Below are 12,322 nucleotides of genomic sequence, written 5' to 3' on the forward strand. Positions count from 1 at the left end.
CAGTGTAATTGAGGTTGTGGCTTTATAAATGCATATATATATATTTATATATTTGATTTAGTTTTTTCCTCAAATTGAGGGTGGTAAATTTGGACTGTGTCTTCAATTCGAAGGCGTCTTAAATTAGAAGGAATACAGTCGTTATGTGAATGGAGGCTGCATGAGAATAACCGGTCTAAGTGTACATGTTGTTACGTATTGTGATGTTGATATGCTTGAAAGGGGATATGTATGCATACTGCATATGGTCTGGGTAAGTTACAGATTCAAAGACGTGGAATTGAGAGTCCTGTAACCAAGTTAGAATGGGAGGAGCAACTACTGTGAGGCTCTATACAGAACCACACTCTATGGAAAGACTAGTGAATTGCCACAATGTCCCAGTTGTTAAATACTGTTCTACTTGTACATATCTGGACACTCATAACACCAGATGCATATTTAAATGATGCTATGTGACATTGATAGCTTTGAAGAAATAACATGTCAAAGTAGAAACAAAATCTTCTAGTTCCGTTTCTCCTAATGTTCTGACTTGGCTGATTTTGTACGTCCTATAAAGTGTTCATGTGAAATCAAAACTATACATTCCAGCTTTGGCATTCTCTCAACCTCTGCTTAAAGATGCATTTCTGTTTTTGAAGTGAAGTGAAACATTATTGCAAGTACTGCTGAATCCGAACCTCATTATCTAATGTGACAATGTGAGCTGCTTTTGATGACTGATCATTAGAGGCTGCTGGAGCTGCCGTGTTAGTGGGGAGTCCCATCTGTGCTGACGAGTGTCAGAGTCTGTGGAAGAGAAAAGGAATTCTCACTGCCGATAATCCCATCATTCAGTATGTTGTTCAGTGGGGGCCATTTGCTGAAACAATGCTTCCTGGAACTTTGTTTTGCAGTGTTTGCAATATGCGGACCGATGAAGAATGCCCCTCTTTTTAGTATCATTTTATATTTTTAGTATATTGTATAAATGACATTCTGGCTTCATGCCCCTGACACAGGGTTGGTCAGTGTGTTCCAGCAACAACTGTGCCAACCATTTGTGCCACAGGGATGTCTTTAATTTTTAATTAAGTCCTGGCTTGAGAGATTGTTAGGTGTGGTTTATTGCTCTCCACACTCTACACTGTGAAATACAGCCCAAAATATAAATAGAAAAGTGGCCAGATTGATGTGCACACACATTAAAGAAACATTTGTTATGTTTAGGCTTGCTGCTTCTTTATTTATTTATTTATTTTTGCCAAATTGACGTTTATTTTAGTAAGAATTTACAGGTTGTTTTTTTTTCAATGTTTACATTTCAATTCAAGCAGAGAATGGGTGAAATCGAAGGGCTAGGTCAGCCAGGGTGTCCTCGGCTCACCGCACACCAGTGACCCCTGTAGTCTGGCTGGGCTCCTGCGGGCTTGCCTGTTAGCTGCCCTGGAGTTGCATTGTCCTCCAACACTGTAGCTCCTGGGCAGCTGCATGGTGAATCTGCGGTGTGTCAAGAAGCAGTCAGCTGACGGCACACGCTTTGGAGGACAGCGTGTGTTCGACTTCGCCCCTCCCGAGTCAGCACAGGGTGGTAGCGGTGAACCGAGCATAAATAAATAATAATTGGCCATCTGAAATTGGGAGAAAATAAAAAAAAAAATTGGCAATGACTAAATTAAAAAATAAAAAGTGCATTACACAGAACTTTTATAGCATACATTTATAAGTAAACATAATAAAAAAAAAACATTAGATAACTGAACAGAACTAACTTGCACTTACTATTCGAAGACTGAGCTCCCCCTCCTGCTTCAGCTCAGCCGGACTCAGAGTCACTGGAGGGCAAGGCAGGCGGGCCCGCTTTGTCCTGCTGCGGAGACTTCAGCCGTCGGCCAGGGGATTGTGCACAATATTCATTGTGTTTCAGCTGCACCCCATTTTCAAATCAAACTAGTAACTGTCACCATATACCTAAAGCAAAAGCTTACTTACACCTTAACCCGCTAATCAAACTAGGCACTTTGAATGACGGGCGCTGTAGCTGGCAAATGAGAGCATTCTAGCATTGCTTCAGTCAGCGAGACCTGTCAGAACAGGGTGAATTACAATACTAGCAGATCACTGTCTGTCCCGTTAGCGGAACGGAGACAGGACAGACAGCAAGTATAAAAACTAGAGAGGATTCTAAATGATTACGAAGCATGCTCTTTTTGTGTGAAGGTGTTGGCCCCTACATGACTAGTTATAGAGTTTTGATGAAGTTTGTACCCTGGATTATAGTTTAAACTACATTTCCCAGAATGCCTCAGTTTAAGAAGGAAGATAATTAAGGGGGAATTGGATAATCACTTGCAACTGTGGCAATTAACACATGTGGTTGCACTGTCAGGGAGGGGCTGATGAGGTTGAGTCCTGCACACAGGCCTGAGAATAAAAAGGAAAACGTCACGGTAAAACAAAAGGATCTTTTGTAATTGTGATGGTGTGGGAGTCAAGAAGTGGTTTAGCTGCATGACCTTTAGATATAAACTGTTTGTTTAAGTTTAGTTAGTACTGCAAAGAGGGAGTTAGGTTTGATTTGGTTTCTTGTTTTGTTTGTTGTCCTGTGTAAAAAGAAACAGCTTTACCTCTGTAAAGAGACACTGCTATCAGTAAGCATACTGACACCGACCTGTATTCACTTCCCTTGCAATTCTGAGTCCTGATTGATAACAGATAGCATGGAAGATCCAGAACTGTGTTCAAAGTACACGCCAAGGGCATGCTTTGTCACACTACAGATCATTTAGATTTCTTTTCTTCGGTAGTGTGTCTATATGGTTGCCATACCATTCTCAAGGGAGCACCCTGTATGTGTGATATAAGCAGTGATGTTATACATGAGGTGTTCAGACCCATTTGTCTCTCTCTTCCTGCAGAGTGCAGACCCTGTGAGCACCATGTACCAGAGCTTCCAGGAGGTAACTGTGGGTGTGATGGAGGGAGAGAAGGAGGGGGCTGATCCCCTGCTCAGGCCCTGCCCTCGCCACATGTCTGTCACAGAGAGGCTCCGGAAAGTTATTCAGGAGCTGGTGGACACAGAGAAATCTTATGTGAAGGTACTGCTGTTGATTTGTCACCCTCATTTTCTTAGTACAGACGTGCTTCATTTATTTTGAACCTAGACTTAGTGGAGGTCCCCCATGCATCATTTATTTTGAACCGAGGCTATAGTGGAGGTGCCCCATGCATCATTTATTTTGATCCGAGGCTATAGTGGAGGTGCCCCATGCATCGATTGTTTTGAACCGTGACTATAGTGCAGGTGCCGCTACACCCTTACTTTGTTGGCTGTGTCATGATAACCGCTCATGGAGTTGCAGTGATATGCAGATTCATTACCACAATTTTAATAGGACATTACACTACTATTCTACAAATCCTCTTGAACAGCACTAGGGAGCTGATGCATGAGTGAGTCTGTCCCAAATCTTGAACAGCGCTAGGGAGCTGATGTATGAGAGAGGCTGTCCCAGATCTTGAACAGTGTTAGGGAGCTGATGCATGAGTGAGGCTGTCCCAGATCTTGGTGCATACCACACAGCAACATATGGGTTGGGGATTCAGTTCATCTCGATACTTTTCTCTTTTTAAACTCCCAGGATTTGAGCTGCCTCTTTGAAATCTACCTGAAACCCTTACAGAATGAGACCTTCCTCACTCAAGATGAGGTATGGAGAATGGCTCTCTTTATTATTCTTTTTTTAATTGCCTTCCCTATGACTGGCTGGTAAAGTGATATTGCCTTCCCTATGACTCCCTATGGGTGGTAAAGCCCTCCAGGTATCAGTGTGGAAGCTAAACAAAGACAATGGCTGTGAAGAACAATCCAGTTCTTAACGGGTCCCACACATTGCACTAATCTCGTTTACCACCCAGAGACATCTCTCCTGTGTAACGCATTCTCATCATCGCTGGCATTTTCACATCTTATAATAGAGACATATTTCTAATAAATTTGTATGTATTCATAACATTTATTCCCAATACTTTTCTTAACTAAGACTTGAAGCAAATTGAGGAGGGCCCTATATTTCAGTCATTCTAGTAAGGTTCATTTTCAGCAGTGGTTTCTTAGGTATAGTGTCAGTGATTAGCATGTTTTTGGAAGTTCTTTTACATTGGTCTTCAATGGCTGTATTGAAACTCTGGTACTGGAGTGTAGTTTGGTTTCTTATTGGAAATGCATGTGATGTGTTTACCGTTCTCACAGATGGAGTCCCTGTTTGGGAGCCTTCCTGAAATGCTGGATTTCCAGAAGGTGTTCCTCCAGACGCTGGAGGAGAGAATCGCTTCCTCTCCTGATTTCAGCACCCTGGAAACCCCGTTCCAGTTCAAGGTGACTTCAACTTTCTACCTGCTTTTTGAAACTGTTGCAAAAAAAAATAAAAATATTGCAGTGGTATTTTCTTCAGTGTTTTTATATTTCTTCATTAATTCCCTATGTTTCCCATTTTATATAAAAGCTGCACACACAGCCTTATAGAAACGATGTAAATAAATTGCAACATTCCAGCAACACCATTAAAGGTTGTGTCTGTGGGTAATAACAGTTTGTATTGTAATAATAATAAAAATCCACTAAAGACAGCCCCGTAAATATCGGAACACACGCGTGTATTAAGGTAGGCTTGCAGCATAATAAAAAAACAAACATGGTTTTAAAATTAATAAAAGCAATAAGTATCATCTTTTATTAACACATATTATATTTATTGTTCACCCTCAAAACATGTGCATTGGACAATCCATGAAAAGTTAACCAGCAATGAATCCTCATTGCAAAACAACCACATGAATACTGTGTTAATACGAAAAAAATACAACCCTGTAAATATCGAAGAATAAGTTCATACTGCTGGCCCACAACACACTCAAAAATACTTCAAACTGTTCAAGAGTAACAATAAAATCAATACAGGTACCAGCGTTTTCACAAAATCAAAGCAAAAGTGACTGTCTTGTTTTTATAACACATACATTGATAAATAAGAACACTTGAAAATTAGCAAATTACGAATATTCATTGCAAGACTCAAATGCACGAAATACCGTTAATACAAAAAACCCCACATATTCATACACTAAAGGCAGCCCTGTTAATATCAGAAAACAAGTTTGTATTTGCCTTATTTTCAGCACGCATAAAAAAGCTTCACAACTGGTTTAAAAATGAATAACGGAATTAAAAAAAAAAAAAAACCTGCATGCATTAAGTGTGCTTTAAAATAAATTCAATTCAGTTTTCTTATCATTCATCCTGAGCCTCAGGGTCGCTTCATCACTGCTGAAAAAACACATTGGCAAGCTTGCTGTACAGCCGTGTGTGTGTATTGCTGAAATAAATCATTGTAGACCTGTTTTCTTGTAACTTTTTTTTCCCTCATCCTCAGAAGCAAAACTTCTTATTTGTTTTTGAGAAATTTCTATGAATTACAAATTTCCATTGGGGTACGTAAACTTCTGACTACAAGTGTGTGTGTGTGTGCGTTGGATTTCAGTATTCCTTTCCTGTGCAGTGAATAGCTGTGGAGCACAGGAGAGCATAACATATAAATCACTTCATGCCTGAATTCTGATAAGCCTGCAGATTGAACAGTGCTGTGGTTGGCACCTTGAGGTCAGGAGGAAGCAGAGCAACTATTAAAACAGTGGGCCTGTGTGATACACATCTGACAGCAACCATGGCTGTTATACAATAACAGCAGGTGTGTGTATTCATGTAATATGAAATTGTATGTTTCAGAAGTTGCTGTTTTCCCTTGGAGGCTCCTTTCTGTACTATGCTGACCACTTCAAGCTTTACAGCGGCTTCTGTGCAAACCACATCAAGGTTCAGAAAGTGCTTGAAAGAGGTAAAAAGACTGAACAAGAAAGGACAAGTCTTTTAAATTCTGTTTAATAAGAAACCATCATTACTAGCCTGTTGTTGGGGGGGGGGGGGGCTGTAACTTTTTATAAGAATGTTATGATATACATTATTACACATTTCATGGATCCTAATCATACACAGTGCAGGAGGTCAAACGGCCTGACTGCAGATCGACGGATCCACAGGCGACACACACACACAACAGTCAGTGATTAGCTACCCAAGCTAAATATGCAAACACATCTGCATATCCTGGCTCAAAGTATAAAAAATAGGCAGAAAATACCAAACTCTTAATGCAGGAAAGCAGAGGAGGGCAGTATATTGCTTGTGCTAATGATAAATTAGATTTTAATATACTGGTTGTCAGTATTTAACAGCAAAATGCTAAATTACATTTCTGGGAATATGAAAGTGTGGGTATGACTGTGACTAGGTAAAACTAACAATTGTGTACAATTTGTAAACAACAAGCTCCATAGAAACATGAGGTGTATGAAGCTGCGTTGCTAGGAGGCATATGAAGCTGCATGCTGAGGTGTCCTGTGCTCCCTGTGATGTTCATGACTTCCAATAGCTGCCAGCACCCTCTTGTGGTGATTAGGCTAAACTGCACTCAAGAGGCTCGCTGATGCTTTCAGTGTTGTATAAGGAGTGCTAACCACTGCTTTAAATAATAATAACCACTGCTACTAATTATTATAATAATAATAATAATAATAATAATAAATAATAATAATAATAAGTGGCATCCTTCAGGCTGGCTGGTAACAAGCTCACTGCCCTGCCCCCAGCCGCCTGCATCCTTCAGGCTGGCCGGTAACAAGCTCACTGCCCTGCCCCCAGCCGCCTGCATCCTTCAGGCTGGCCGGTAACAAGCTCACTGCCCTGCCCCCAGCCGCCTGCATCCTTCAGGCTGGCCGGTAACAAGCTCACTGCCCTGCCCCCAGCAAACTGCATCCTTCAGGCTGGCCGGTAATAAGCTCTCCAGGTTGCTTCTGTGATTCCAGACCGGTTGATCATTTTTTGTTTATTTTTTTAAATAAAATGATTCATGCTGACCCCAGCCAATTTAAGTTCCCAATGAAGTGGTGCATGCGCCTTTAAAGTTGTCTTAATGGTACCTTTTTAATTTTTGTGTTTGGGTAGGTGTGGGGGAAAAAATGCTTTAAAGTTGGATTGTGCGTAGCTGTGAAGTCTAAATTCAACACCGCTAACCGACAGTGTGTTGTGTGTTTTAGCCAAAACTGACAGAGCTTTTAAAGAGTTTCTTGGCGCAAGGAACCCAACCAAGCAGCACTCATCGACATTGGAGTCGTACCTCATCAAGCCAGTGCAGCGAGTCCTGAAGTACCCTCTGCTGCTACGGGAGCTGGTGTCTCTGACAGACGTAGAGAGCGAGGAGCACTATCACCTGACAGGTATGCATGGGACTGCAGTACACTGGAGTGAGCGTGTTCCTATTGTATACCAGGGGACTGCAGTACACTGGAGTGAGCGTGTTCCTATTGTATACCAGGGGACTGCAGCACACTGGAGTGAGCGTGTTCCTGTTGTATACCAGGGGACTGCAGTACACTGGAGTGAGCGTGTTCCTATTGTATACCAGGGGACTGCAGCACACTGGAGTGAGCGTGTTCCTGTTGTATACCAGGGGACTGCAGCACACTGGAGTGAGCGTGTTCCTGTTGTATACCAGGGGACTGCAGCACACTGGAGTGAGCGTGTTCCTATTGTATACCAGGGGACTGCAGCACACTGGAGTGAGCGTGTTCCTGTTGTATACCAGGGGACTGCAGCACACTGGAGTGAGCGTGTTCCTGTTGTATACCAGGGGACTGCAGCACACTGGAGTGAGCGTGTTCCTGTTGTATACCAGGGGACTGCAGCACACTGGAGTGAGCGTGTTCCTGTTGTATACCAGGGGACTGCAGCACACTGGAGTGAGCGTGTTCCTATTGTATACCAGGGGACTGCAGCACACTGGAGTGAGCGTGTTCCTGTTGTATACCAGGGGACTGCAGCACACTGGAGTGAGCGTGTTCCTGTTGTATACCAGGGGACTGCAGCACACTGGAGTGAGCGTGTTCCTGTTGTATACCAGGGGACTGCAGCACACTGGAGTGAGCGTGTTCCTATTGTATACCAGGGGACTGCAGTACACTGGAGTGAGCGTGTTCCTGTTGTATACCAGGGGACTGCAGCACACTGGAGTGAGCGTGTTCCTGTTGTATACCAGGGGACTGCAGCACACTGGAGTGAGCGTGTTCCTGTTGTATACCAGGGGACTGCAGCACACTGGAGTGAGCGTGTTCCTGTTGTATACCAGGGGACTGCAGCACACTGGAGTGAGCGTGTTCCTGTTGTATACCAGCCAATCTGTTATGTCCTTAGTAATATTTTAGAAGGGTCTGCAGCTCTGGCCAAAAGTTTTGCATCACCTAGAATTTTAAGATTGAGACATTCATTTAAAAAAATGTATATATGAACATAATTTAGATATTTTATTTAACATCATGTTATTAAAGAAACTACAAAATGATACCGCAAAAGTCTACTGGAAGCCATAATAGCAATATAGTGTTTCATGTTAGATTTTGAAATGTCACTTTTTTTTTTAATTTGTCAATTTTATAAGTATATTGAAAACTACAAAGCGGTTTTCATTATATATGCTACCATTAGGTGACATGATCCATAGACACCCAGTTATATTTGTCCCTAAAGCCAGTAATTTCTTCTGCCTGGGTGTTATTAGCTACTTACCTTACAGACATCAAGCACTGGATGACCCCAGCATTTTCAAGATGTGGGGCTGCTGGCTTTTTCTTGTAGCGCTCCTAAATTATGGAATGCTCTGCCTTCGTTTATCAGGGAAGTTTGAACCGTTACAGTTTTCAAATCAAGACTAAAAACACACTTCTATAAAATGGCTTTCTTATCTTAGTGGGTTTTAATGTAACTTTAAAATTGGTGCTTTTGTATTATGTGTATAGTGTTATTTAAATGTGTGAAATGCTATACAAATGTATTGTGGTTTGTTCTTTTTTTCTGCTATGTACGGTACAGTGCTTTGTGATACTTTTGTATAAAAAACGCTATATAAATGCAACAAATAAATAAATAATGTAATCCAATATGTTAACATAACATTATTTAGCAGGTTTGTCAACTATGAAGCAGAATTTGTTAATTCTATAGGGTGATGCAAAACCTTTGGGTATAGCTGTATAGTACAATGTATAATGGTTCTATTTATTCACACATTGTATAAACTAGAAGCATTACAGCACTGGCATGCCTGTTAGTCTGTCACTGTGTCCACTGACAATGTCCACAGACTTCTCTTAATAGAATTATGAACACTTTTCAAACAGTTGGTCTTCTCTAATTTACATTTAGAAATTAATATAGACATATTTTGGCTTCTAGTTGTTCCTCGGAGGAAGAACCGTCCTTTTTATTATCTTTGATTGACACTCATCCAACCCCTATGTTAACATCTTTAAAAAGCAAGACAAAGGGTTTGCTGTGTGATATAGAGAGTTATTGGAGCCGGTACAATCCAGGCATCAGGGAGTCTACTGTACTGGATGATAATAATGAGGTTGTGTGTCAGAGCTACTAGAATTGAAATAAACATAATTCTTACAACAAGAGATTTGAGTTCTATTCTCCTCAATAATTTCATTGCACAGTTTCAAAGGTTTGATTAAAATTTTGTCTCGGCTGATGTTCACAAAGGTTGCCTTGATCTTCCTTGTGTTATGTTCATTTTAAACTATTCAGTCATTCTGTTTGTATGATGCAGGATGTCTATGAATATATTCAATACACTTTTCCACTCTAAATGATATACAGAGTGTTACTGCATATTCACTGAGCGCTACTGAATTTGAATCGCAATTTTCAAAACCATCGTCACACTTACAATGCTTAAACCTTTGTATTGTACGGGATCATTAAACTAACAACTAAAGTAAAGTTATGGTATACTTGATGTACGTTATAGGCCAGTAGTATTGAAATCTACTCATTGAAGTATTATCTGCATATTTGCAATAACAAGCATAAGTACTGAATATAAAACACATGATACATATGTGGTGCTAATAATGGTTTTGCATTCTTGTCTGTAGAAGCATTTAAGGCCATGGAGAAGGTGGCCAGCCACATCAATGAGATGCAGAAGATCTATGAGGATTACGGGACTGTGTTTGACCAGCTAGTTGCAGAACAGAGTGGAAGCGAAAGAGAGGTAACAGCGAACATCTTCCCCATGTGTGCATGTTGTGGAGCAGCTGTGAGGTCTGGTCTGCGTTCTTTAGGGAAGGTTTTCTCCCAAGCTTTGGGTTTCGTCTGGCACTGATCAGTGATGTGAAGATGTCTGACTTGTCTGCAGTGCTTGCGTTATAGAAAGTGCTGTTTTTAGTTTTATTTTTTTCCACTTTTAGATGTTAGGCTTAGACTTGCTTCTCACGTGCAGGGGTGCAATCACAGACTCTGAGACTACATTACGCACCATGATGTATTGCACTGTTGATAGCTGATGGAAAATCCAAAATAGCTGCTGTGTAACCCTTAGGTCACTGAGATTTCCATGGGAGAATTCCTCATGCATTCCTCTGTGATCTGGCTCAACCCTTTCCCCTCTCTGGGTCGGATGAGAAAGGATCCCACGATCACTGTATTTGGTAAGTAAATGCTTTTGAAAAGCTGAGCCTTAGTAGGGAGTAAAGTGAGCTAATCAGTATGACAGAAAGCCTCTATATGCTGGTTAAAGGCTTATGTTTGGTGTCTATTTCATGGTACTTGACAGCACCATACATTTTCTAGAAAACCATTTTATTTTCCCCCTTCAGTTTTTAAGAAAGCTGTGATCTTGGTGTACAGAGAGAGCAGCAAAATGAAAAAGCAAATAGTAAGTACCGCTGGCTTTTGTATTTGTGTTATCCTTGGTGTTTTTATTTTTTGTTTTAATAACATCACTGTTGCACACATGTTCACGTGAATGTATTTTTGTGTTTTTGTTTTAAAGCAAGCTAACACTCGAGCTGCATACATCCACGGGGATATGGATCCATTTAAATTCCGCTGGCTTATTCCTTTATCCGCACTTCAGGTGCGGCTGGGGAATGCAGCAGGTGAGCGGGATTGTGTGCTTGTGTAACTGGAAGTGATCCATGCTGTTCCTTGAGTTCAGTATTATACTTTCACATTATCTCATGTACAGTACAGGTGGTATAGAAAAACATTGAGCCATACTGACTAGTGCTGACTCTCTACAGCCTGTATGTATGAAAAAAGATGTATCACAAATACGTAAAAAAAACAAAGAAAAACCCTAACGAAGAAACGTAGAACACGTACAGCTGTATCTGCTTCTGTTACTGCCTCTTTATCCACTTGGCACTTTCATCAGGGTTTTATCCTTATCTGACGTGTTAGAAAACAAGCCTGTAAAGAATCGAGGTGGTGAGATTAAAAGGGTGAAGGGATAGGAATAGGGATATGGGAAAAGGATTTAGGGATGAGGTGCTTTTAGTCATTATTGAGAAACCTTCTGTTCACGGAGGGCTAAACTATCAAGTATGGTGTTCAGTCATGTAATTTTATATATAAAAATGTCTTTTATTTTTATATATTTCCAGGAACAGATACCACCATTTGGGAATTGATTCACACAAAATCTGAAATTGAGGGAAGACCTGAAAGTGTATTTCAGCTGTGCAGCAGGTACTGTGTGCTCCTGGTCTCAAATATGTACATTGTATTCTCAACACCTGACTGCACACATTCTGTATATTACTGTAGGAAATATAATACTTTAGTGCAAGCTTTGATTCACATAGCTTGCCCCCTCACCCAGACTTGCTGTCATCTTCTTCCTATGGGTTTAGGCAAGAAAAGGGTTATTTTTACACAGAGAATCGTGAGGGTCTGGAATCAACTACCCCGTAATGTTGTTGAAGCTGACACCCTGGGATCCTTCAAGAAGCTTCTTGATGAGATTTTGGGTTCAATAAGCTACTAACAACCAAACGAGCAAGATGGGCCGAATGGTCTCCTCTCGTTTGTAAACTTTCTTATGTTCTTATGTTCTTATGAAAGGGGTGAACAAAACTGATGTATTGTGTGTTAAGTCTGACTCGATTCAGAAGTGAAGTGAACACGATTATTTCTGTTTGCTGTGCTGAAGCCTGAGCCCTACTTGTGTAGACTTGCTTGTTTTCACTCCTCTTGCCCTATAATGAGTGTGTTGTGTTCTGGGATGATCTCTCCATTGTGTCCAACGCCTTGCAGTCTGTCTCTTGTTGTAAGGTCTACAGTAGCATGGATGTTAGAACATGTTTCAGCAATATACAAACATCATGGGTGTTATTCACAGAGGACCACTTCACATTTCAGCTCAGACTTGGGTTATTTTTT

At 41.0% G+C, this 12,322-nt stretch overlaps 1 protein-coding gene across 6 annotated transcripts in view; it reads left to right on the top strand.

Moving 5' to 3' along the window:
- The window catches only part of LOC121317643 (T-lymphoma invasion and metastasis-inducing protein 2-like), a 113,312-nt gene that overhangs the window by 97,246 nt on the left and 3,744 nt on the right, over window positions 1-12,322 (top strand). For all 6 annotated transcript variants that reach the window (XM_041253792.1, XM_041253793.1, XM_041253794.1 and 3 more), the window contains 10 exons: window positions 2,901-3,080; window positions 3,624-3,692; window positions 4,235-4,360; window positions 5,768-5,876; window positions 7,135-7,314; window positions 10,033-10,151; window positions 10,479-10,587; window positions 10,756-10,814; window positions 10,932-11,037; window positions 11,545-11,629. In XM_041253792.1, coding sequence (XP_041109726.1) covers window positions 2,901-3,080; window positions 3,624-3,692; window positions 4,235-4,360; window positions 5,768-5,876; window positions 7,135-7,314; window positions 10,033-10,151; window positions 10,479-10,587; window positions 10,756-10,814; window positions 10,932-11,037; window positions 11,545-11,629 — 1,142 coding nt within the window. The remainder of the gene's footprint in view (window positions 1-2,900; window positions 3,081-3,623; window positions 3,693-4,234; window positions 4,361-5,767; window positions 5,877-7,134; window positions 7,315-10,032; window positions 10,152-10,478; window positions 10,588-10,755; window positions 10,815-10,931; window positions 11,038-11,544; window positions 11,630-12,322) is intronic.

Source organism: Polyodon spathula, chromosome 6 (assembly GCF_017654505.1).
Source record: "Polyodon spathula isolate WHYD16114869_AA chromosome 6, ASM1765450v1, whole genome shotgun sequence".
Lineage (NCBI taxonomy): Eukaryota > Metazoa > Chordata > Actinopteri > Acipenseriformes > Polyodontidae > Polyodon > Polyodon spathula.